The following is a 27,235-nucleotide window of genomic DNA, read 5'->3' as shown; positions in this document are numbered from 1 at the left end:
GCAACGGTGAACCTAGGTTAACTAGAACATTCCGAGTCATAATTGGCTTTGAGCTCCAGTGGACCAAGTGCCCACAAAAACAAAGCTGAATCAAACCGGCAACGAAATATTTGAAGACACGTGGACGGTTAGACAGCAAAGGCTCACTTAATTAACGGTCACGATCTTACGTACGCCGGGAGCCGTTAATGCGGTTTATCGCGGGAAGAAGAACCCCAGTTCTCAAATTCGAACCCCTGAAACCCTAACGAATTCTAGAGTTCTAACAGCATATAAAACAAAAATCTCGATTAGATTGTAGGAAGAAATATGACGCCGTGACCCCATCTCTTCTTTTTTTTTTTTTTCCTCTCCAATTCGTCTTTTGTCCCTTTTCCCTTGCTCCGATCGCGAAATGCCCATTTTCCGCAAACTTCCCTCCTCATAAAAGCCGCCACGTTTCATGCTCCGATGCCCACCAACCCACTCGGCAACAAATGTGATCACGATTTCCTCCGGTCTCCACGAGAGGAATCCAAAGATCCGGGTATCAGAGCATCCCTAGCAAAGGTTTGTCTCATTCCCTTCTCTTACCTATGACTATATGAATTCCTCCTCTCAAAAAATTATTATATTAATCCTCTGGTTGCTGCTTCTGTTTAATAACTGTGATATCAATGGCTGGCGGACTCATCGAGACCCAGAATCCGGAATATAGAGAAGGAATATTATTGCTTCACCGAATCGCGGAAAGCGCGCTTTGTCTTGTCTTCCTTGGATCGGGATGGCATCCACTGGGTTTAAATTCCATCATGAGATCGCGGTCTTGAACTGTGGAGGAACGGCTACCATTCACCCCCCGCCATTTGGCGCCGAAGCGGACTCGGGGAGACGGGTACTGATGAATACTTGCCTTTCTCTTTTACTTGTTTGCGATTCTGGAAGTTTCATCTTCCAGGACTTAAGCATGAGCTAGGTTGTTTGCAATGCACTGCTTTTGATCGGATTCTCCTTTCTTGATGCTGTTGCATTGGCTCTTACATGATCGCGGTACACTTCTTTACTGTGTCGAATTTTAATAGTTCCGTGCCTTCACAAAATTTCCTAAAAAAAAAAAGCTGCCATACATATCACTTCGGGTGATATGCGTATTGTGTTTTGTTAATTAGGAAAGGTTACTACAGCTTTAGCTTTTGATGAGTTTCTGATGGAACTGTTTTCCTCCATTTTTTATAAGAACAGGGCGGACAAAAAAAAAAAAAAAAAAAAAAAAAGATGATGGCTTGTATCTGATTGTTCTCCTATCAATTTGCGGATCGACAGATTGAAGAAATTGAATGTGAATTTATGCAAGAAAAACTAGCTGCTGTTCTCATGTTGTAAAATAACTTTGCAGAATCATGGATACGAGGCAACCGATGGAAGTTCAGATCTCCAAGTTGCACCCTTGCTTTCCTGTGGAAACAAGAATATGCATTGTTGGAGCTGGTCCTAGTGGTTTATCTGCTGCCTATGCACTGGCTAAGCTAGGATATAGTAATGTAACCATCTTTGAGAAACACCAGACAGTTGCTGGAATGTGCGAGTCAGTTGATATTGAAGGTGAGGCTACTGGATGAATATATTTTTAGGTCTGGGTTTGTATTTGCCATTTGGCTCAGGGTCCAATTGCCGTTATACAGGAAAAACTTATGATCTGGGAGGCCAAGTTATTGCAGCAAACAGTGCCCCTGCAATTTCTCACTTGGCAAAGGAAGTAGGAGCTGAATTTGAAGAGATGGACTCACACAAGCTTGCTCTTATTGACAGCCGTACTGGAAGTTATAAAGACATGGAAGTAGCCGATGACTATGTTTCCATCATGTCATTAACTCTAAAACTACAGGTCAGTCAGTCTTTTACATGCATTTGGTGTCTGAGTTTGAATCTTCTTCTTATTCTTTTTTTTTTTTTGCAAAGGAAAACTTGATTGAAATCCCTTGATTTTTTTACAGGATGAGGCAAATAAGTCGGGTCATATTGGAATTCATGCATTGAGTGATGTTGCATCAGATCCAACACTTGATTTCCTGAAGCATCATGGCTTAAATTCAGTGCCTAAATCAGTGGCATATGGTTACACTGCTTCTGGCTATGGGTATGTTCAAGACATGCCCTATGCATACATTCAAGAATTCACCCGAACTTCCATGGCTGGAAAGATTCGGCGTTTCGAAGGAGGATACACGAGTATGTGGCAAAAACTTAGCCAGTCTCTGCCATTTAATGTTCTCTGCAACACAGAGGTTTTAAAGGTCACACGCAGTTGTATTGGCGTCAGTGTAACCGTCAGGAATGCTGGAGGTGAAGAGAATATTATGGAGTTTGACAAAATTATATTGTCTGGTGCTCTTGCATTCAAGAATGGAAGAACATATAGGTCCTCAAGCTTATCCGGTATGCACGACTTCAATATATTATAATTTTAATTATTTGTGCTCGTATTTATAATTTTGATTAGGTCTGATTTATTTTCCAGCGGGGGAAAATGAGGTGGTAGCATTGAATGATCTTGAAAAGGAGTTATTTAGCAAGGTACAGACCATAGATTATTACACTACCGTTTTGAAGATCAAAGGATTGGATCGTATGCCTTTGGGCTTTTATTACTTTGGGGAGTTCATGGAGGATCCTGCAACAATTGGGCATCCTGTGGCAATGCAGAGGTTCTTTGCTGATACAGATGTCTTTTTGTTCTGGTCTTATGGAAATTCCTTGGATATCAAGGGTTCAACTGTGACCAAGCTTTTGATGGATGTCGTGAATACCATGGGAGGGATAGTTGAGAAAGTGCTTTTGCAGCGACGATTCAAGTATTTTCCACATGTTAACAGCGAAGGTATGTTGATAGATTTTCTTCACACATTCTTTTCCCGCTTTATCTATTCTGATTCCATTGAATTTCTCTATAGATATGAAAAATGGATTCTATGAGAAGTTGGAGTCTCAAATTCAAGGGTTTCAGAATACTTATTATGTGGGAGGACTATTGGCGTTTGAGCTTACAGAGCGGAATTCATCATATGCCATGGCTTTGATCTGCAAACACTTTGCCAATGATAATGAGCTGCCAGTGTTTCCATATGTTAAGGTGATGTAATCTGATTCCGTTGTGTAAGAAATTCAGCAAATCTTGAATACCAAGAGAGGTTAAGTTGCCTTCTAATTGTCTTTTTACTCATACAGTGAAGCTTTTTTTTTTGCAGAGATTGTTTCCTTTAATCTCCGGCCATGAACCTTGTTCTCCTAAAGAACTAGGTGAACTCCCGGGAGTTGAATTTCCAGATCTTCCCTCCCTAGACAGTTATCTAAAATTCTGGGGGACTCATACAATCACCATGAACAAGACCCTCTACACCTGGATCGATGAGGAAGGGCAAGCTGTAAACAGGAGGACCTATGGTGAACTTCATGACAATGCTTCTCTTATTGCCCGAAAGCTACTAACTAGCAACAAACCTATTCTCAAGCCCGGGGATCGAGTTCTTCTGATTTTCCTCCCTGGTTTGGAGTTTGTTGATGCCTTCTTTGGGTGCCTCAAAGCTAAAATTATACCAGTTCCAGTTTTGCCCCCTGATCCTCTCCAAAGAGGTGGACAAGCACTTCTGAAGATTGAAAATATCTCCAAAGCAAGTGATGCTGTGGCACTTTTATCTACATCTTCTTATCATGCTGCTGTTCGAGCAGGCTTTGTGAAAAATGTGATAATGCTGACAAAAAGCAATACAAAATATTCTGCGCGCTGGCCTGACCTTCCATGGCTACACACAGACTCATGGATCAAAAACTATAGAAATCACTCCAGCAACTCCTCTTTGATTGCAGAAGTAAACTCTGAGTCTCAGCCAAATGATTTATGTTTTCTGCAGTTCACTTCAGGTTCGACAGGTGATGCAAAGGGTGTGATGATCACTCATGGTGGGCTCATCCATAATGTAAAATTGATGCGAAAGAGATACAGGAGTACCTCAAGGACCATATTGGTTAGCTGGCTTCCTCAATATCATGATATGGGGCTTATAGGAGGCCTTTTTACAGCTCTTGTCAGTGGAGGAACTGCAATTCTCTTCTCCCCTATGACATTTATCAGGAACCCACTCTTATGGCTTCAAACCATCAACGACCATCGGGCTACTCACAGTGCGGGTCCAAACTTTGCAATTGAGCTAGTAATAAGAAGGCTAGAATCTGATAAGAACAAGACCCGAGCTTATGACTTGTCTTCTTTGGTCTTTCTTATGGTTGCTGCTGAACCAGTAAGGCAGAAAACTCTGAAAAGGTTCATCGAAATCTCTCGATCTTTTGGCCTTTCTCAAGAAGTTATGGCTCCTGGCTATGGTCTGGCTGAGAACTGTGTCTTTGTAAGCTGCGCTTTTGGAGAAGGCAAGCCGGTTTTTGTAGATTGGCAAGGTAGAGTCTGCTGTGGCTATGTTTGTTCAAATGATCTAGATGTTGATATTAGAATTGTAGACCCAGAAACTCTTAAAGAGCATGAGGAATATGGGAAAGAAGGGGAGATATGGATCAGCAGTCCCAGTGCTGGAGTTGGGTATTGGGGTAGTCAAGAAATGAGTCAGAAGACATTCTTTAATGAGCTTGAGAACCAGCCTGGCAAGAAATTCACAAGAACAGGAGACCTTGGAAGGATTATTGATGGGAAGCTTTTTATCACTGGAAGAATAAAGGATCTAATTATTGTTGCTGGAAGAAACGTTTACTCTGCTGATGTAGAAAAGACAGTAGAAAGTTCTTCTGAATTGTTGCGGGCTGGATGCTGTGCCGTTGTTGGTGTTCCAGAGGAAATTTTGACTGCGAAGGGAATTTCAATTCCAGAAATTTTTGATCAGGTTGGACTGGTGGTGATTGCTGAGGTAAAGGATGGCAAACCAGTTAATGGAGAGATTGTTGAGCAAATCAAAACACGTGTAGCAGAAGAGCATGGCGTGCCTGTTGCTGCTGTCAATCTGATCAAACCTAGAACTATCTGCAAAACGACATCAGGGAAGATACGTAGGTTTGAGTGCCTGAAGCAATTCACAGAAGGAACTCTGAGTTTAGCAACAGAGCCTGGTTCATCTAAAAGATCTCTGTTCCGATCTTTCAAGACAGGTTCTTCATTGGAGGGACAGAGAACATGCTCACTACTTTGTAAACCTCGTTCCCCTCATCCTCAACCTCTCAATGTTGGAAAGAGCACGAATGAAATTACTGAGTTTCTGAAAGGACTGGTGTCAGAGCAAACTGGGATTCCAGTGGACAAGATAGCTACCACTGAGAGCCTTGTCTCCTATGGTATTGATTCAATTGGAGTGGTTAGAGCAGCTCAGAAACTCTCGGATTATCTTGGGGTTCCAGTTGGAGCAGTAGACATTTTCACAGCAACCTGCATCTCAGACTTAGCAAGCTTTTCAGAGAATCTGCTGATGAAGTCTCAGCCCCAGTCCTTGACAACTGCATCCCATTCTCCGGAGGTTGAGACAGAACTTCTCCTACCGGTTATCGATGTATCACCATTATGGAAACTGGGTATTGGGTTCTTCCAACTTCTAGCTATCATCTATATTTCTTGTATCCTAATTCTACCAGCTTACTTCTCCTGCTCTGCATTTTTGAGTTTTCTATCTCATATTCCCGTTGAGCATACTTCTCTCTCATGTTTTCTTATTTCTCTATTTTTGACACCTCTTGCTTGGATCTTCTACATCTTCTTCACCTGCCTTTCCCTCTGTATATTTGGAAACTCATTCTTGCAACCAAACTATGTGTTGACCCCAGAGATATCTATATGGTCTATTGATTTTGTGAAGTGGTGGGCTCTTAACAAGGCCCGAGAAGTAGCTGGGAAAGTTTTAGCCGTCCATCTGAGGGGAACAACATTTCTGAATTACTGGTTTAAGATGCAAGGAGCTCAAGTTGGGTCATCTGTTCTAATTGATACAGTTGATATCACAGACCCCCCTTTAGTGTCAATTGGAGGAGGAGCCGTGATTGCAGAAGGGGTGCTAATCCAAAGCCATGAAGTGAGGAATGGAGTTTTGAGCTTTCAGCCAATTAAAGTAGGCAGGAATTCCTCAATTGGCCCTTATGCTGTGATCGAAAAAGGAAGCATAGTTGGCGAAGATGTCGATATCCTGCCTCTGCAGAAGATCGAGGGTGGAAAGCCCGTATTTAGATCTGAGAAGATGTTTAAAGGTCAAAAGGTACTTTATTTTTTCCAATTTTCCATGCATTCATTCTTTTTGTCTCTTCTCTGTTCGGTACACTAAGAAACTTACATGCGCTTTGCTATGGCTGAACTGTAGCTTGCAAGTTTATTATGTTATTAATTGATAAAATTCTTTTTTTATCAAACTTTGCATGTAGGGAGGAGCTGTGACCGAATTCTACGAGGACTTGCCAGAGAAGTTAGGACCATTTTACCACTTCATGGGTATCTATGCAGTTGGTTTCCTCAACTCCCTCTGTGGTGCCATCCTCTATTTGATGTACATATACTTATCTAAATCCTCTCCTTTGCTTCACCACTTCACATTTGTTTGCCTTGCGGGCGCCTTCCACTGGTTACCATCCACTATCACTGTTTATGTTGCCATCACTAGCAAAGTTCCATCCAATCCCACAACTTTTGCTTTCTTTGTCGCCATTGGTTATGTCACCCATGGTCTCATCCTTGGCCTCATCAGCGGCTTCTTGAACCGTCTTCTCACTAGAAATCAGGGAATCAAACAATCTCACCTGAGAACATGGCTTCGTCACCGGATAAATGTTGCTTTCCACCTCAGATTTGCCAAGCTTCTATCAGGAACTGAAGCCTTTTGCATGTTTCTACGCCTTTTGGGGGCCAAAATTGGCTGGCACTGTTCCATAAGGGCCATAAATCCAGTCACCAATCCTGAACTGATCTCGATAGGTGACGGTGTTCATTTGGGTGATTTCAGCCGGATTCTCACTGGATTCTATTCTCCTGGACGGTTCAGTTATGGAAAAGTCAAGGTTCAAAGGAATTCAGTACTCGGAAGCCAAAGCCTTGTTCTCCCAGGCACTATTATTCAAGAAGATGTCATTCTTGGATCTCTTTCAATTGCACCTGTGAATTCTCTTCTCCAAAATGGTGGCATCTATGTGGGCTCTAAGATCCCAGTCATGGTCAAGAACACCTTGCATGCTTCTGACGAGAGAATCGAAGAGATGGACCAGAAATATAAAAAGATTGTTGGAAATCTTGCTGGAAACTTGGCCATTACAACTATGAATGTGAATTCAAGGTACTTCCACCGCATCGGTGTTGGAGGGAGAGGACTCCTAAAGATGTACCAAGATTTGCCAGGATTTCAGAAACACAAGATATTCTGTGCTGCGAAGTGTCTCCCAGTAATAATTCGGCATAGCAACAGTCTGAGTGCAGATGATGATGCTAGGATTGATGCACGGGGTGCTGCTATACGAATTCTATCAGAAGGCAGTGGAGAAGCACCTCTTCTTGACCTGACCCTGAAGACAGGCAAAGCATTCTATGCACGTACAATTGCCGACTTTGCCACTTGGCTTGTCTGCGGCCTTCCTGCTAGAGAACAACAAGTGAAGCGTGCTCCTCACATTCGTGATGCTGTCTGGGGCTCTATGAGGAATGCCAACTCATATGTTGAGCTGCATTATTATTCAAACATCTGCCGGCTACTTCGATTTGATGATGGACAGGAGATGTATGTGAAGTTCAAACTTCGACCACTTGATCCTGAGATTGATGAGGATTCTGGTCAGGTGGCACCTGAGGGGATACTTCCTCCAGAAACTGGTGCAATCCCAAGAAAAGAAAGTGACACCCGTCCCTTGCTATTCCTTGCTGATGATTTCAGGAAACGAGTAGATTCTCCTGGTGGTGTCCACTATATATTTCAACTGCAATGTAGACCAGTCCCTTCACATGAAGCTGATCGTGATGTCGCTCTTGACTGCACTAAACCTTGGGATGAAACCGAATTTCCTTATATTGACATTGGAGAGATTACAATCGATAAGAATCTCACTGCTGAAGAATCCGAGAGGTTGGACTTCAACCCATTCCTCAGGTGCCATGAGGTTGATGTCATCCGGGCTACTTCATGTTCGCAGAGCGCATCCATTGATCATGGTCGTTCATTGATCTATGAAATATGCCAACAGCTACGCAATGGTCAGCCACTGCCGGCAGCATGGCGAAGCTTCCTTGAGCAATCTGATGCTAAGGTTGACCTCTCTGGCTGTCCAATGGCTGCGGCGGTGCAGGCAAAGAAAGGTGGTGCGAGGAGCATAACATTGGCGAGGACTTGGTATCAGATGCTATGGGCCACAACTTGTCAGCCATTGCTGCAGACCTTCCTACCATACTTTATCCTTGGATTGGTACTCTTCCGGCCTCTTCAACAGATGCTTATCGTTAAGGAAGTGAAGCAGCTACCATTGCATTGGCTGCTACCTCTTTTCTGGGTTCTCTCAGGGATCCTGGCTGCATTGGCCTGTGTTCTGGCCAAGTGGGTTCTGGTGGGGAAGAAGAAAGAGGGCCAGACAGTGATGATATGGGGCTGGGGGGTGTTCATGGACTCGTTGTGGCAGGCCTTGAGGACTGTCGTTGGTGACTACTTTGTGGAGATGACATGTGGTTCTATTCTTTTTGGTACTTGGATGAGACTGATGGGCTCAGGCATAGAGGTGGGCCAGGGAGTGTTTGTGGACAGCATGGGGGCTGTGCTCAACCCAGAGATGGTGGAGATTGAGAAGGGAGGGTCTGTAGGGAGGGATGCCTTGCTATTCGGCCATATCTACGAAGGGGAAGGGGGGATGGTGAAGTTTGGAAAGGTCAGGATTGAGGAGGGGGGTTATGTGGGGAGTAGGGCTGTGGCCATGCCTGGAGTGAGGATAGAGAGTGGAGCGAGCCTCGACGCTCTTTCCTTGGCCATGAAGGAGGAGGTTGTGAGGTCTAGGTGATGAACGGAAGGTTAATGTGGCAACACTCTAAGCTCGAGTAAGAGGATACATGTATCAGTATTACTAATAGATTCGCCAATAATTTGGCCACAATCTTATGTAAGGTTGTGCACAAGGTTAATTGGCCTAAAGTCTTTTGGTACTCTAGGATTAGGATGTTTTGGTGATTAGGGTTAGAAATATTGAGTTCCAGCTCCTGGGCATGCATCCAACTTTAAAGAATTTCTTCACCGCCTCGCAAGTGTCCACCTTGATGATAGGCTAAAAAAGATTTTGAAGAACAATTTTTGAAACCCATGGTGTTCTGGTGCTTTGTTGGATGCCAAACTCATGGCTTCAATTTGCTCATTCAAGATCTCCACAGTAAAGCTTCTAGTATTATGATGACATGTACTCTTCTGGCAGCATACTAATCTAGATTCTTTGTTTGCGAAAGAACTGAGGTTGCGTCTGGTAGCTGGCAAGCTATCAAGATTGTTGATAATTTAATGTGATAATTTGAATTACTACATTTAGTATATTTTTTGAGTAATAATCCAGATTATTTTTTTAGTAATGTTGTAATAAAAATTTTGGATAAAATTATTTTTCAAAAAAATCACATAGAATCTATTGCCCAATCCTCCCTCCTACCTCCCACCTCCACCCCCCTCTGCATACGCCCCCAGCCCAAGGCTCCTCCATCTCTCTTTGCTTGCTCGCGACTCCTCCGTTCTTGTCCCTCACGATCTCTCCGTGGCTCCTCCACATCTATCCGTACCACCTCCATGGCTCCACATGCATCCGTCCCCTCCCCACCCTCCAGTGCTCATGGTTTCCCACACCTCTCGGTCCATCACTTCTCTATGCCACCATCACATCCGTATCATTTTTGTTACTTCTCATCAGGAAAAAAGAAGCGTCAAAATAAAATTATTGAGGATGTTTTGAGAATTTGATTTCACATTACCAGTAATTTGATTGTCATATCAAATATATCAATCAAGATTTTTAGTAATTTTACTAAAATATTATCTGTGTGTACCAAATACAGTAATCAATATTACTGACAATTTAGTGATGGCAATCTATCCTGAAGATAATCTACATTACCTTCCAAGATTACCTGATGACGATGCACCAAATGTAACCTGAGATAAAATTGGTTGCACCACGTTCTCTTCTTGAATGACTATATCAATGGTATCTTTAATGCCCCATATATGATTTTTACATGGGTGTAGAACTGTAGATCCGTGGAAAAATGTCAGAGTATGATCGCTTGATGAAGTCTGATGCCAAAATATCTCTTGATGCCACAGTAACTAGTTATATTCTTGCAATGATTCCAATAACTTGGTATGATCCTCCGGCCTAAGTCCCCACTCTCTGCTTCTTTTCCACAGTTTGAAACTCGGTAGTTTCAAGTTCGATGGTTTTGTGAAGGGGACGCTACCACAAACGCCATTATTCCCCCCGTTGTCTGCTTCCACAATTTAAAGATTAAGAATGAAGTTTCCAATTGTCCAATGCTATAAAAGAGATATGTGATTGTTTGCCGGGTCCACTCGTTCAATTCCTGCTTAGAAGATTTCAGCTTCATGCAGACCCAGACCACAGATGAATGACTACCCCCCTACAATTTCATACGCTTCTCACAAACCTGTACACCATCCTGTGTTAGACAAAACTTTCTCAAACCAAAAAAGAGAGAAAATTATATCCTGCACTAGATGCATCAACGTGGCTGTACACCATGCCAATCAGATCATCTCATTTTTGTAGGCTAATAATCAAGACAAATATATGATGAATAGGATCCATAGGAATGAGAAGATTTGATTGGTGAAGTAGACGGCCATGTGATGCATATGGTGCAAGATATAATTTTTCAAAAAGAAAAGACTTCTCAACCTGCCGTGCTTTGAGCTGGCAGCAGGGCAAAAACTTAAAAGCTATCCATTGGCCAATATCCACACACAGAAGTCCACTATCCAATATGCAACTTCCAAACTTTATAGTGTCATGACCCACAATAAGCTACTTCCCATCCTTCTTTTCTGCATCTTTACTAATACAATTCAAGTCACTAATCAGGAGTCTTGGGACCTCCATTGCAATTCCCTGGGATGTGGCATTCCATAAAGAGCTTCTCACTGCCACCCTGGTGCTTACATAGATTGGCCAATTATTAGAGGCTTCGCGTTAATCAGTGTGATGACTCCATAAGCTGCCTGTTTATCAGTAGAACAAAAATCAATTTTCCCAAGTCTTGCCTCTAGATGATGATGATGTCCCCTAAAATGCCCGCAGAAGAAATGGCAAAAAAAAAAAAAAAAAAAAAGAAAAAAAAGAAAAACCAAGGTGGCTTCGATACATGATGAGCTCATGGTGATCCGTAACTTGTTATATAGTTAAAATCAAACTAATTAATTTTACTGCATGATTTTATTATTTAAATTTTAATGTGATATAAGATCACCTATTGTGCACTGTCAATACTGTTTAATTATTGCCGGTAAACTGGCCAATAGCTTCTTCTATGATCCTTAACCAATTATTGGCATGGGCAGAAAATTGAGGTCTACAAGACCCAAAATTGAGGGCAGAAAAACCAATTTTGAGGTCTACAAGACCCAAAATTGAGGTCTACAATTACAGCCAAACAACTTGACATTTCTATTTAAATCTTATGGTCGCGACTGCACTCTGGTCTAAAGACTAAATAATCTCCTGGCATGTACTTAAGAACAAAATAAAGTTACAAGGCCCAACCTTTGTACCAAACTGTCATGCATGGTTGGCATGCACGCCGGTGGCATTAGAAAATTGGTTATGATTCACAGCAGCTGCTGCAGTTCACAAAGGTTTGTGGTATAAAACACTAGCCTTTCATGCCACATAGGCATGCCAACAGTGCAAGAAACAATTTGGTAACTGGTTTTGGCTTGATAGCATTTTTTTTATGGCCAAGCTGAATATGCGGTCACACAAGAACTAGAGAAATGTTGAGATACAGAGGAATTGATGTATGGGCGAACGATGATGGTCAAGATGAAAACAAATATTAGCTTATTTAGAAAGGCTGGGTGAGAGCAATACCGAAGCATCCATGGGCCCATCCCAGAAAGGGAATATAGGATGAAGGCAAATATTTTGTGCACCATGAATGGTGTAGAAAATATGATGTAGAGTGCATTATTTCGTCTGATTGGTATATTTAGTCATCGTTTTTCAATGCGCATTTAATACGTGCTGATCAATTTTTTCATTTAAAAATTTTGTATGACGAAAATACTCTTATGTCCATATTATGATATCCTACGTCTAGAAAGTCATCATTTTTGTCCACAGGATGTCATAATATAACGCAAGATGTCATAATATGCACAGAATGTCATAATTTTTTTTCAAAGAACAGGGGCATTTTTGTCATTAAAAATTTTTAAACGAAAAAATCGATTTACAAATATTACATACATATTGGAAAGTGGTTGAACAAAAATATCCCTTTCATTTTATGATATCTTGTATTATATTATGATATCTTGTACTATAATACGTCGTAGAATATCATAATTTTTTTCAAAATATCGAGATATTTTTGTCATACAAATTTTTAAACAAAAAAGTTTATTTACAGACATTAAATGCATATTGAAAGATGATGACTATATGGATCAATTAGATAAAATAGTATGCTCTGTGTTTAATTTTTTTTTTCCCTTGCAGTGTATAAAGAATTACTCATGGGATGAACGTGAATAATATGGTAGCCCAAAGTTGCATCCCTCGTGACAACGGGACAGGAAGTAGGAATAGCCTATTTTTGGAAAGCTCCCACTCCTCATGTTCCCTCGGTAACGAAGAAAGATTCCCAAGCCTGGCACATCATCCCTACTTTGGCCCCAAAATACCGAAATTTCTTTGTAGGACAGGTTGGGTGGGTATTAGCTTGCGACCAGGATGCAATAGCGGGTACCAAAGTCCAAGCATTTAAGGTTTTTCCATTAGAATGCATCCCAGTATCTCATGTTGTTCTTTATATCTATGTGAAAAGAAAGCTGAAGCAGTGGAAAGGTTGTCACATGATGAGGGCTTATCACCATAGGCTTAGAGACGTCAGGGATCAGGGGATCAACAGTTGTACTTTCGATGAAGACCTCAGAGTGAATTATTGGATTGGAGACTATAGTTGCAACCGAAATTTTAGCAATGAATTATAGAGGTTGACAACCTAATCCTTTTCCAATCATTTTTTTATTACCTCCCCATTAAGTCTATGCCTATAATGTATCGCCATAAGCGCATCAGATAGTTATTTTCACATTGTTTATCCAATGTAAGCACATACTAGAAGGGTGCTTTTTTATGGATCTGTCATGGCTAAGATACTTTAGCTTATTGATTCAAGATATCGTTTTTGAGTTGGTTTCTATCCAGTTGAGAGGAGTGGGTGGGGAAGACGTAGCTGCTCTTGATGGTACTAGAGGGCAAGTATAAAAGTCTATGGAAACTAACTTGTTTTTGGTGTTTGTTTTGCAGATGTGTTTGATACTACCTAATCCAATTATCCTTTCACACTAGCATACAAGAATTGTTTGTAGGCCATGCTTCAAGGCCAGAAAGCTACACTTTTCCCTCTTTTTCTTTTTTTTTTCATAATTCCTTGGAATGAGCATATAGTGAAACATCTTTGACATTGATAGTTGATTTGAATAAAGAGGAGTTGAAAATGTTATGTTGTTGTCAGATTTCCTCCTCTTATATGTAACCATATATTGGAGTCAATGTACAAAAAGAATAACCAGATAGAAAAGCCAGTGTGTTGAAAAATTCTCTTGCAGCCTCTTTTCATACTGCTTTTTGATGCCAACAGGGGAAGATACACTGCTGGCAAAAGGAATTGGGGTATTTTGAGTATTTATTAGATATGAATTAATTTCCTTTACTTTCGTCAAAATCTTCTACTTATGATGATTATTCCTGTCAATATAATTTTTTATCGCATGTCATTAATTAAGAAACAAAATAGTTTCATAGCATCTATGATCTGGCGAATTGGAAGAGAATCTATGGATCCTTCAAAATAAGAGCTTTGAGAGACAAAAGTTGATTGAAACCCTAGTCATAGAAAATTTTTTCTCATCCCAAAAGTAGACCAATTAATTTTTTACTAGTATGTGGCTTGCTAGCATGCTTCTCACCCCCTTCATCCAAGTTATAAATTAAAGTCAACTAGAGAATTCTTTAATTCAGTAAAGTACTGAATATCCAAGGTTCATCACGTTGGAAAAAAGCCACCATAGCAAGCTTGCGCAATGGCCAAGGAGTTTACTCCAAGATATTACCGTCATCTTGATGTTTCACTTAATTGCTACTCTTCTTACTCAGTCTTCTTACAGTGTTGGCTTAGAGATGAGAGATCTCCTAAATTATAACTCGTTGTGATAGAAGAAGGTCTGTCTAGATATTAAATCAAAGAAAGGATAATACTTTAATTACAACATGTTTCTAGGTAAATTGCCTTTCAAGGAACAAAACTAAGTTAATAATAAAGAATTTAAAGAAGGCACAAAAATATAACATGAGAAAAATTAGTTTTAAACATGGCCATGGACTTGTAAAAATGTAAATCATCCTCTCTCAATTCTTATCCAAGTTCAACACCCCCACCACCAAAGCAAAAAAATGAAGAAGAAGCCCAAAACCAACTTCTACAATGACTTTGAAACATAACTAGCAAAATAACTAAAAAAGAGTGTGGGGATATTATTTTCATCTTTTCTCAATTTTCTTGCTTTTGCTTCACCACATGGCATCCAAGTCCAATCCTCCCCCCCCCCCCCCCCCGCAGCCCGGAAAAAAAAAGGATATATGTCAACACACATAAATTTTTGTTGTTAAGATTGTTGTGTCCATGAGTTAGTTAGTTTGTTTTCTTTTTTTTTATGTATTTTAAAATTTTCAATGATTTTTTAATACACACAACCTAATTTCTTTTCAAGATATAACATCTAACAAAATCTTTCTCAACTATAATCATTAAATTGCTTAAGTATGGTTCTCAAAAATTGTAATTTCAATATTCCAAAATATTTACATATTATAGTTGAAAATTATATGTTTTTATATAGTATAAATATACTAAAAAAATACAACACACACATATCAATTGCTTTGTGCTCTCTCTCTCTTTTTTTTAAAGATGGCTTGCAAGTTATTTAAATTCTTCAAAATTATTTCAAAATATTTTTTGACAACAAAGTGATAATACCATCAATTGAAATATATGTGCTCACAAATGAAGGATGGACGATTATAAATGTTGTAATGACCATAGAATATAACATATGTCCATGATGATCATAATAATGTTGTTCTCCAATTATTCCAGCCTCCTAGCCCACCCCTTGACCGTATTTTTGGAATAGCACATGTAATGTATGCAATACATTATAATAGTCTTATTTGACGAGATCACCGTGCGCATGCTATGAAATTATTCTAGATTAACAACTCTATATATACATAACTAAAATAGAAAAAAATAGTTTAATCTGTCAATAGAGAGGAGATCAAAGAACAAAGATAACTACTATTTTACAATGGCTACTATTATATAGGATACTTAAAAAATTAATAAAATAATCTAATAATTTATTATTTAAATACTTATTGTATATAATTTATTATACACGTCAGTCTTGTAAAATGGGTTTAGGTTATATCTTTTGCATGGAAGATGGATCGATCTTCTTTTGCGACATCCATCAATGGATCGCACTTTATACAGTTTTTAAAATACAATATTTGCTTCACATTTGTGCTATAAATAAAAAAAATAATTTTATCATTTTGTAAAAGTTATATAAAATATAATTTCATAGTTGATGTTGCATAAAAAAATCAATTATTCTTTGTCATGGATGATAGAGTCTGGATTTTTGTAAAACCATTACGGACACCGGTTATCGTGGACCGTCGATAGATCAGGGTAACGTTGCCGACTCTGGTACAAAATAGGAGCTCAATTCCGGTTCGACTCCAATTGAACGGTGGGGGTGGGGGTCCGTACCCTGGGGTTGTTGGCATGCCAGGGAGCCAGAGAAAAGGACACGGACCACGGGGTGAAGCCGGTCGGTGGACCCACCGCCCTACCTTACACCACCGTTAGACGAACCCGCCAACAAGTCCACGGTGGTAACCTACCTGAAGTCATTTGGGCCCCACGTGTACGGATGAAATCCCGAGTAGGATCCGAGATTGATTTCAGTTGGGTCTCCGTGTGGGCTTCTTCTTGCGTGCGTGGAGGTCCAACCGAGTGAGATGTTTGACGGGGAATGGGGCATCGGGAGATCGTGACCGTCCGTTTGCGTGGAGGTCTTGGAACTGTTCTCGGGGTCGTGGCGGGCCACCTCCTAACGCCCCCGACTTTCTTAAAAAGGGACTGTGGACCAGCTCGCCGCCTGCGCACGTGACCGTCGGACACCGGACTTTATTGCGTCACGCTCGGATCATCGACCGAAGGTGCCCGGACTTTAATACTTGAAATGACCGTATTGGCCTGGTTGCTTCTTAAAATGACGGTGGCATGCAATTAGTGTAGTTGATAAAGATACTGAGATTTGATACCAATAATCTAAATTCATCTCGCACCCCTAACTAATTTTCAGCTAAATTTTTTTAATTACTGATCCTCAAAAAATCATTTTTTTGATATACTTGATATAGTATATATATATAAATTAGCCTCCCTGAACATATAGCCAGCAATTCTGTAAAAATTTGAATTTCAAAAAGTTATATCTTTATAATTAAGAGGAATCTCGAAATTGAAGGATGATTATGATTGATTTAAATTCAAAAAAAAAAAATCTACAGATCATCAGAAATCCAAAAAGATTGAAAAGGTCGAGAAAACTGAAATAGTTGAGAAGGCCAAAAAAATCAAAAAGTTAAGAAGACTGAGAAGATCGAGAAAATTGAGAAAACTAAAAAGGTCGAAAAAATTGAGAAAATCGAAAAAAATGAGAAGGCTGAGAAGACTAAAAAGATCGAGTAAGTCGATCTCATCAGAAGATCGAGAAAGCTAACCTTATCAAAAAATCGAAACTCATCAGAAAATCAACAAAGTCGGTCTCATCAGAAGACTGAAGCTCATCAAAAGGTCGAGAAGGCTAAGCTCATTAGAAAAACCAACCTTAAAAGATCAAAAAAGTCGAGCCCATCAAAACGCCTATCAATAATACTAAATCAACAATGCTCAAAGATCTGTCGGGCAATAAAACTATTTATAGACCGACAAACATATCGATATTTAACCGATGGTCTTACTTGGATGTTTGCTGAGTATCCGAGGAAAATTTCTAACTTATGACCCAAAAGATTAGGGGTTAGAGCAGTCACAATGCACGATGAAGTATTAACTGCTCATAATTGAAGAACCAGGAGTCAAAATAACCACCCACTAAACCCACATTAGGTTTAGTAACTTGCACATTCCCGCACTTCAAGAAATGAAAATTATAAAGCAATCGTACACTGCACCTCTATATAAAAGGAGGTAAGAGGGGGATCAAGAAAAATTTTTTCTAGCTTATGAAGCTTTCGCTTCTGTGGTCTTTTCTATTGTTTTCTTAACTTCAGTTGACTTAACATCAGAGAATCTACCGTCGGACAACATTCGGCAAGTGGACTTTATGCAAATTCATTCTTCATCGACAGCAATGCACACTTTCTCGGCACCTAACTGAGAAACTTTCCAGAGTTTAGCGACAACAATACCCATCGACAAATATCTTGAAATAGTCTTTTAATGATGTTTGCAAATGATATATGTAATCACATTACTGAGATGTTTCTGAAATTTTTTTATAGTGCAAATAGTACTTACAATTATCATGCAAGAACCTAATCAAAATCTTTTTTTTTTTGATCACCTTTATGTACTAAATAATAAATGGAAAGGGCTGCTCTCATCTTTGTTAGTTAAACCATCATAGATCAAAGAATTGCTTCCTTCAATCTTTTTTTTTTCCATATGTGCGAAAAAATTCTTATGCCTTTCATATAACCTTATCAATTAAATAACAACTAACCATCCAATGGATTCCTTTTCTAACTCACAGTATATTTTTTCCATGTTTTAAAATATATTATGGCAATTCTCGGAATCCCGCGACACTAAACAATCAAGTCATGCTATTATTTCACCTTATTCAAAACAAAGCATACACACCTCATTCAACCTTTTCTTTAGCATCTTAGATGTCATGAAAATCTTATTATTTTAGGTTGAGGAAAGATGCTTCTTTTGGTATAGAATTTTAAAGATCATGCTAAGTTGGTCCACAAATGAAACTAGTATGAACATAAATATTTTGTCCTAGATGTGCGACGGTCATATCTTAGATTGTCTCTATTTATGACTCCAATAATTTCATTCTCATCCAAAATGCAACTAATTGATTGCTATTTCTTTTTTTCTATGAAAGTCAAACTACAAATCATAGTTCTACATCTTTGCGTAGTGTAGATTTGCTTGTAGGGTGACTCTACCATGATTATTTCTTAGATTAAGTATATCTCTTCCAGCAAACGCATAGGCATTGAAGAGTATTCTACAATAGAAGTAGTTTACTTGGGTTCTTCAGGCTGCCTATGTCTACTGTAAGTAGAATCAATCGACAAATTGGATTGCTACAGACATCTTGGAGGAAAACTTTATTTTGGATTGCAGGCTTCCGCTCCATCCTCTTTGCGAGATATATTGGCAGTGTATCAAGACAGTTGAAAAAGACTATTGTCATATTCCTTTTAGGGTTTTACAATATAGAACTAGTTGTTGAGTAGTTCCAACATCACCATCATCAATGAATATGCAAATATAACAATTCTAGTTTTTTGTAATAATTTAGAACTTCACCTAAAACATTAGATGGAAGATATTATTTGAATTTTTTAATCCTCCATAAATATTCAAAATCTTTCCAATGAATAATCAATATAGAACTAAATATACACACACAAAAATTCTTATAGTTTTATAGCCCGTAACCTTCTACGCTTTTTAGTCCCGATGAAGCACCCAAATTATAAACTTCAGGTAACCCTGGTTCGCAAAGATAATTCAGCTATAAGTTACAATTCTTCTACGCTTTTTAGTCCCGATGAAGCACCCAAAATATAAACTTCACGTAAACCTGATTCGCAAAGATAATTCAGCTATAAGTTACAATTCTTTTGTATAGGCCTCCTAACCGTGGTGAGACCAAGTAGTGCACACAACCCGCCAGGCCGCCACAGAACAGACCAAGATAAGGGCAATCTAGTCTGGTCCACAAAGGCAGCCGAACCAGCGTCAGAAAACCGCTGCCCCGGCTTCAGGTCACCTGCGAAAGCGGTATCCACCTTCTCCCAGCGGTAGCTCTCAATTGGTCTACGGCGGTTCTTGTCCTCGCCCAGCAGTTCGGTGACGGCGGTCATTTTACCGCCCCCTCCCCAGCTCGTTATCGGGAACCTGGCTTCAAAGTCTCCAGGCTTGCTTTCGGTAAGAAGGAAGACGAGAGAGAGATTACAAGAGAGGCCGCAAAAAATAAAGAAAAAGGTCGCCTTTTTTACCTGCTTTTGCTGCAGAGATCGCCAATTGAAAAAAAAACAGAAGTTGGTTATGCCATTAATGGACTCTTTTGGTGGCTGGGAGAGGTGGGGAGAGAGAAAGAGGAGATAGCTAGGGAGAAAAGGAAGAGCTTTTGGTGGAATTTGATGGCAAATAAAGGGAATTCGAGCCAGGGGCAGCAGCAGGAGCAGCATATCTCCTTTGGCTTGATCCAGCCCTCCTCTTCGACGCATGGAAACTTCATGTAAATGCTTGAGATAGTCGAATTAGTTATCATGGAAGTTAGAAGAGAGCACCCATGCCCTTGTGCTATTCTTTTTATTTTTTATTTTTTTTATGAATAATAGAAGGTGGAGTAGAGAGAGAAACATGTCTTAGAATCTGATTTTTGGGGGAAAGAGATTAACTTGGAGAGTCAAAATTGGCTTATGATTGGTTAGGAATGGAGTAGAGGAAGATCCATGTGGTAGGATTGTAGTTTTAGGTGATCTAAGGTTGAGAAAGTCGTGGTCTTGGATTTTATTCCATGTGATAATAGAGGAAGAGGTACTAAAATTTATGCTCATATTTAGAAGGAAAGTTGGCTCTTTTACGGTGCAAAGGCAGTTTTGGTGTCTCTTAAATAGATGAGGATTTGATTTTGATTCCATTTTCGTAGAGGATCGTGTACTGATTTATTATTTAAGAGAAAAATCTTGTGCTGATTTATTGCAAACCAAACTAGCTTAGATGCCTTTTTGATAGGGGATGAATAAAGGATTGGATAGAAATGTAGAGATAGAGCCATGTGGTACGATTTAGTATTATGCAATTGAGAGTTGAAAGCTTATGCCTTGGATTCTATTTCATATGATTAGAGTGGAGCAAAGCTAAATTCTAGAGTTAGGAATTATTGCTATTTTAGAGAATAGTTGGCCCTTTTTATGGTGTAAATCAACTGCAAAGTTAGCTTCGTAACTGTTCAATAGAAAAAAGGTTTTGATTTTGATTTTGATGTTGATTTTGATTTTGTTGCTTGTTTGGATTCTTTTGTTGATATGATAGCAGAAGTAGGGAGGCGGGGGCCTATGACTTGGGAGAGCTGGACCAAGCACTGTTCATGTATCTTGATGGGCAGGACCATTCATCAGCTCAAGAACAAAGACGTGAGTCCCTTCCAATTATTCTTCTCTTCTTTTGATTCTGTCATCTTGGGGCCTCATCTCCTATGTTGATTTCAATGGGGTATCCAAAAGGTTATCCTTTCACAAGGTCTATAGATTAGTAGGGGGAGAGGGGGAATATGAGATAGCTGTAGAGATTCCCTTCCGAAAAAGCTTTTTTGGGGTCATGAGAACATCATGGCCAACAGATCTTGCTGTCCTGCATATTTGACCAGATAGGATTAGAATTTCGGATTTTTGGAAAATAACTAAAGTGCAATATCTTGCTTTTTATTTTTATTTTTCTTCTTCCCGGCCCCTCCAGTGTGTAGACTGTGACATGTAACAAACTACTCATGATTTCCTTGCAAATTCCTGTACTGAAGGGGTACGAATGGATTTCTGTTTCTCCATTTTCCTCCAATTCTTTTTCCTCTCTTTCTTTTCCCTTCTACGGTTCTATTTTCGTTTGCTTTTTTCTTTTGAATGGCAGAAAGCCACAAGTGCATGAGAAAATATGAAGGCCTAGCTAGCTGTTGCTCACATCTCATGCATCTTTTGCCTCTCTCTCTCTCTCTGAGGAACAAACAGTGTTCTATATTATTTTTATCTGAAAGATCCTATTTTGCTGTCATGATTATGTCTGTGGAAACAAAAGTTGGTGCCTTTATTTCCTTGGGGGAGTCTGTTCTCCATTTATGGTCTTCTGGTAGGATGTTTTGAGATGCACCTTCAGGGGATTTAATGCTTGCAAGGGTTCATGTATGCAGAGACTCTGAACATTTTTCCTTCTCAACCCATGCATGTAGAGCCATCTACAAAGGTATTGGTACTCAACACAAGACCTTTCTCTTCTTGTTTCTTCCTCCATAATTTTTGTTGCAGGATTTGATGAGCTGTCTCGTTCGGTTGTGTTCCCTTATACTCTCGTTTTTTATAGGGCGAAATTAGTTTGGTCTCTCCAACAAGCAGTGGTTCTAAGAAGTCACCAGAGCAAACCATGGAGCTAGGCAACCCAAGAAGCAATCCCCCAGCTTTGCCCGAGCCTGGGAAGGATCTTAAAGCAGTAGTGAAGGTGACACATCGAGGCTCTCTCTCTCTCTCTTTTCTCAAATGGCCAACACAGACAAAGTTGAAGCCATCTCTGTTTTCACTTCAAAGATTGGAACGATCTGAGTTTTTTGTAGATCATACGTTGTTGCAACTGCTTGAGAGAGCCCAGAATGGGTTATTTGCTTTATATGTTACTTGGTCAACCATATTCTTTTATGTGGACAGAACGAAGGAAATAACAGAAAGGGCACATCTAGTTCAGAGCAAGAAAGGCCCAAGACACCGGATCCTAAGGTAAGTTTGATCTACATAAAAGAAAGCTATCCATTATCTAGAGTTTTCTAAAACTTTTTCTTTCCCAAGGTGGAGTAAGTTTCCGCTCTGTCTGATTTATCTGTGGGCAGACACTGAGACGGCTTGCTCAGAATAGGGAGGCAGCAAGGAAAAGCAGGCTAAGGAAGAAGGTCGGTCAACTAAAAGAAAAGAAAATAAAAGAAATAATATAATAAAAAGGAAAGGAAACTACCACCTTTGCATCCGCATATATTCTTTTGTTCTAGTTTGGCTTCTAATTATCCGCAGAAACAACAAACCGCAGAAAAATCTCATTTGGAATAGTGTCAAATCTTTTTTCCTTCTCTCTTTTCCCTCAACAGGCTTATGTTCAACAGCTAGAGAACAGTCGGATCAAGCTAACTCAGCTAGAACAAGAGCTCCAGAGGGCAAGGGCTCAGGTATGAAGTTTTATGTATACTAAGACACTCTCATTTAACCTTCTTCACATTATGCACGCTATATTTCTTTACATAACAGTCATATATATTTCCCATTTAGGGTTTCTTCTTTGGTGGTGCACTTCTTGGGGAACAAGGCGGCTTCCCTCCCACATCAGCGCACTCAGCTCAGGCATCATCAACCTGACATCTAAGTTTACCTATAAAAATATTTACTACATATCTTCTTTTCTAGTATACTTCTTTCAGTATTTATAACGAGTCGTTAATTTGTCTTTAGATGCTGCGATGTTTGACATGGAGTATGCGAGATGGCTTGAGGAGCACCATCGACGGATGTGCGAGCTTCGTGCTGCAGTGCAAGAACACCTACCAGAGAACGAGCTCCGGATGTTTGTGGAGAACTGCCTGGCTCACTACGACGAGATGATTAACCTCAAGAGCTTAGTTATCAAGTCTGACGTCTTCCACCTCATCTCCGGCATGTGGAAGACCCCTGCCGAGCGCTGCTTCTTGTGGATGGGTGGCTTCCGCCCCTCCGAGCTCATCAAGGTCCTCCAAACCCTAACCCTAACCCTACCATATCTATTTTCCTTGCATGCTCCAAATTCTTCATGGATGATCTCTCTCGAACGAGGTTGACAGTAATTGAAAAAGACGTGTCCTTGGCACCGTGGTGGACCCGATTCGGTGCATTAGGAGATGTAGTTCAGCTGCCATTGTAGACCCCCAAGTTTGTCCCAAAGCACATGCAAGACAAAGGGTTGAACAAAACGATGTTATGCCCATGCATGGTTTCAAAAGGATGATATGACTAATTTTACCCCCAAAAAAAAAGAATTGATATGACTTATATTTATATAGTATGATGAGTCACATGGTCAACAGTGGTAGGGCCAACTAGATCCACTCCATTGTATCGTTGCGGTTCTCATCATGATACCCATGAACATGGGGAAAGGACTCCAAACGGTGATTGTAATCATATCTAGGTCATCTCTTTCTCAGAAGTTCTCAAATTTTTGAACGTTTGGGATGCATATGTATGTATATGTAAGTACATGAGTTGGTGCCATTATTTAGTTATGGCTATAGGAATCGTTGAACCAATCTCCAATTAATGGAAGGGCTGTGTTTTTCCTCTAAATCAATTTGTGGTTCGAGGAATAGTTTAGTTTTATAAAAGATTTAGACACGAACCTCATGTCATAAAGTACTGGTGATGGGGAGTTGGTGGTACAGGCATTAGGAAAGATAGTTGATGGGGGGAAGGTTTTCCTCAACCTATAACTTGTGGAGATGTGGCCTTGCCCCCATACGTTCTATATATAAAGCGGTGCTGTTTTCTACATGGAAGGAGAAAAGAAATAAAACAATAAATAAAACTATCTAATCGTTGAGCCGTGCAAGCATCACATGGTCCCTTATATTCTCCATAATCATTTACTTTTGTTCTCTACATAATAAATGGACATACGACACCCATTCTTTTCACGCATTTCTATATGTAGTAAAGGCGAACGGAAGGCCATAACATTTTCTTGGGATTTATCGCAATATATATCGATCCATTGATAAAATTACGACTACTATTAATTATTTTCCGTAATAATGTGCACATAAGAAGGTTTTATGTCCTGTTCTCTCTGCATGACATTATGTAGAAATGTATAACAATTGTGCTTAGTTTTCTCTTACTAATTACGTGCTTAAATATCTGGGTGTTTAGATGCTTTTGAGCCACATAGAGCCATTAACAGAGCAACAGATATTGGGGGTGTGTGGTCTGCAACAGTCGACGCAGGAGACAGAGGAAGCGCTGAGCCAAGGACTTGAAGCCCTCCACCAGTCTCTACTGGATACCGTCACCTCCGATGCGCTGAGCTGCCCGTCCAACATGGCTAACTACATGGGCCAAATGGCCATTGCCATGAACAAGCTCACCACCCTTGAGGGTTTTGTTCGACAAGTAAGCACCATTGCTGGTACTTTTTGTTAATAATTAAAACCATAATTGAAATTTAAGATAACTGGAAACTTAAATAAACAGAAAATATTATATGTGATTCAACCACAGATGCGACTCTAATTACTCTCACCTGCATCAGAACCATCAGTAGACTATCGTTTATATTTTGCTTTTATAATTTGTTGACCCAGACCACTCCCTCTCAGTGGCATGGGGCCTCATGTGACAGTGAGAGGTTGAGAGAGTATGAGTTTGAGTATTTCCTAGTAATTATTCTCGAAGTCAATTGATATTGGAGCTGTTAAGGGGCCACTTGATAATGGGTAGGTGTTATATATTCTGGTAATTGAGTAGTTTTCAATGACAATCATCTTGAGTTGGTTATAATTATATAACTAGGTAAATATATATAAACACAACCCTATATATATATATATATATATATATATAGAGAGAGAGAGAGAGAGAGAGAGAGAGAGGAGAGAGAGAGAGAATGGACTTGAGGTAATTAATCAAGAATCAGTATTTTTTTTTTTGATAAATAAGATTCAGTTATTTTCAAGAGCTTGGAATGGTTCTGTGTGCTGCCTATGTGCCTTCTTTGGTTGTATTAGTCCATCACAATGTTCAAAGTGTTTGGTATAGGATAATCATCTCAAGATTAAAGATATTGTGGGTGAAGGTAATAATAGATCATCATTTTTGTTTGCACATGATGATCCTATATGACAATGATCTTCAATCATCCCTACTTTTTAAATCACTATGTTACTCCATGATACAAAATCCATCCTTGAGGTTTGGATATCCAAGATCGACCTGGCATAATGATCTCAGACTAAAGTTTGGAGATAAAAAACTCTTTTATCCAATGAGAAAATTTGGTATATCAATATCTCTAATATATTATTTCAATATTATATATATATTATATTTATGATGTATTTATATATATTATATTATATTACATTATTTGATTATAATTTTAAATTATAATAATATTATATTATTATACTTTATATCTATATTATAAAATTATTACTTGTATTTATTTATTTTCCTAATAAAATAAAATAATGATATATTAAAAATATTAATTCTACAATAACAATTATATATTTTTATAGGTTAATAAGTTAGGATTAACAAATATTTTCAAGGAATATATTAATAATTTATTATATTATATTTTATATGATTAATAAATATATTTGTGGAATATATCAAAGGTAGTTTAAGTATTATATGATAAGTGATCTTGAATTTTCATGAATTACCAAATAGATTACTCATAAATACAGGGATCTTTAATCATTGGAATATAGTATACCAAATACGATGATCTTAGATTATGAGAGATCAGATTATCCTAGGATAAGAAGCACCAATGATTTAAGATCATTTTGGTGATTTCATTTAGTGACCCAATGCCACCTAACATGCATATTATTTAGATTGAGACATTGCACAATGCTGACTTGTTCGTCGAAATAGCAAATTTGTTCATCTCAAGGAGACAAGAACACCACTCATATATATACTTGCTCCTCACCAAATATGGGAAACTTTTCAGCATCTTTCCTCATTTTACTTTTCCTCACCACATTTTCTTCGCAAACTGAATTATGATGGAGCATTTATACTTCCAATCATGACATGGTAATAACTAGCCCACATGAAAAAGTATCTAAATTAATCTATGCATGTACCAAGAGAGTGAATACTAATTCCAAGCAAATGCATTCTTACAGGCAGATAATCTGAGGCATCAGACACTCCACCGGCTTCACCACATTTTGACCACCCGTCAAATGGCCCGATGCTTGCTGGCCATCGCTGAGTACTTCCACCGCCTCCGTGCACTGAGCTCCCTATGGCTCGCTCGACCAAGACAAGAGTGATTCTCTAAACCCTAGAAAGTGCACACACACAAAGAAAAGAAAAAAAAAAGGAGATCAGGAAAGAGTTTACAGCAGTGTGCCACCTCCATCTATTTCCTTGGTACTGAATGGGATTCTATGGAGAAGTAGGCAGATCCATTAATTAGAGTCCTTTCTAGAGATGTATAGATAGATATATGGATACGTAGATACACTGAATTGATGAAATGTGGCCTAGGCTTCACCCCATCCTCCTCTCTTCTTTCTCAGCTTACCTTATCATGAGGGTGAATTTGTGGGAAAGTAGAGATTTGAGGCAGTGTTTTCTGACTTGGTTGATGGAGGGAGGAGAAACAAAAGGGAGGTGACGATATCTTAGAGAATTTCAGGATGGAGAAGGTAAAGAAAAAGCAATCTCTCTCTCTCTCTCTCTGTTCTCTCTCTCTTCGGTGTATGTTTTGAAGACCACAAGGTGTTTGCACGAACAGGAAGGGTGGGTGGGTCCACTTGTGCACGTGTCACCCTGTGGCGGTCAGACCCTGCATGCTTTTGGAATATTTGGTGAAGGTGTCAGACGGGGCTCTGTATTGAACTTTGGCCGGTGACATTTTATTTAGTTTGTCCTTTGTGTTTTTAGTTCCTTCCTTTCCTTTTTTTTTTTTTTTTTTTTTTTATCTTTCTTTCAATTTTTCATGAAAGAAGTCCACTGCTTTTTAGCTATGCATAGTTTTTCAGGAGAAAACCTCTAGGCTAGCTGATAAACTAGCTACCAAAGGGCTTCAAATTGATGATGCCCTGGCACAGACCTCGGTGTTCTTGTAGTGCGCAACCTACGTTCAACAGGGATCCGGCCATGCAGTTCTGTGGTACCCTCC

At 39.3% G+C, this 27,235-nt stretch overlaps 2 protein-coding genes across 2 annotated transcripts; both read left to right on the top strand.

Annotated features, from left to right (window-relative positions):
* Window positions 1-657: 657 nt before the first annotated feature.
* On the top strand, window positions 658-9,491 carry LOC105061266 (uncharacterized). Its single transcript, XM_019846028.3, has 8 exons — window positions 658-874; window positions 1,376-1,581; window positions 1,662-1,864; window positions 1,974-2,415; window positions 2,498-2,857; window positions 2,931-3,109; window positions 3,225-6,218; window positions 6,382-9,491. The coding sequence occupies exons 2-8, from the start codon at window positions 1,380-1,382 to the stop codon at window positions 8,980-8,982; spliced, it is 6,981 nt and encodes a 2,326-aa protein (XP_019701587.1). The 5' UTR covers window positions 658-874; window positions 1,376-1,379; the 3' UTR covers window positions 8,983-9,491.
* Window positions 9,492-19,250: 9,759 nt separating this feature from the next.
* LOC105061267 (bZIP transcription factor TGA10) lies at window positions 19,251-26,996 on the top strand. The gene is given in 12 exon segments (XM_010945270.4): window positions 19,251-19,826; window positions 20,627-20,727; window positions 21,495-21,547; window positions 21,665-21,799; window positions 22,003-22,071; window positions 22,182-22,241; window positions 22,434-22,511; window positions 22,612-22,650; window positions 22,653-22,683; window positions 22,792-23,063; window positions 24,241-24,480; window positions 26,232-26,996. Coding segments are annotated over 12 exon segments (1,326 nt in total). The 5' UTR covers window positions 19,251-19,728; the 3' UTR covers window positions 26,382-26,996.
* The last annotated feature ends 239 nt before the right edge of the window (window positions 26,997-27,235 follow it).

This window comes from Elaeis guineensis, chromosome 1 (genome assembly GCF_000442705.2).
Source record: "Elaeis guineensis isolate ETL-2024a chromosome 1, EG11, whole genome shotgun sequence".
Classification (NCBI taxonomy): domain Eukaryota; kingdom Viridiplantae; phylum Streptophyta; class Magnoliopsida; order Arecales; family Arecaceae; genus Elaeis; species Elaeis guineensis.
Note: the sequence above shows the minus strand (reverse complement) of the source record. Positions and strands in the feature narration are given on the sequence as shown.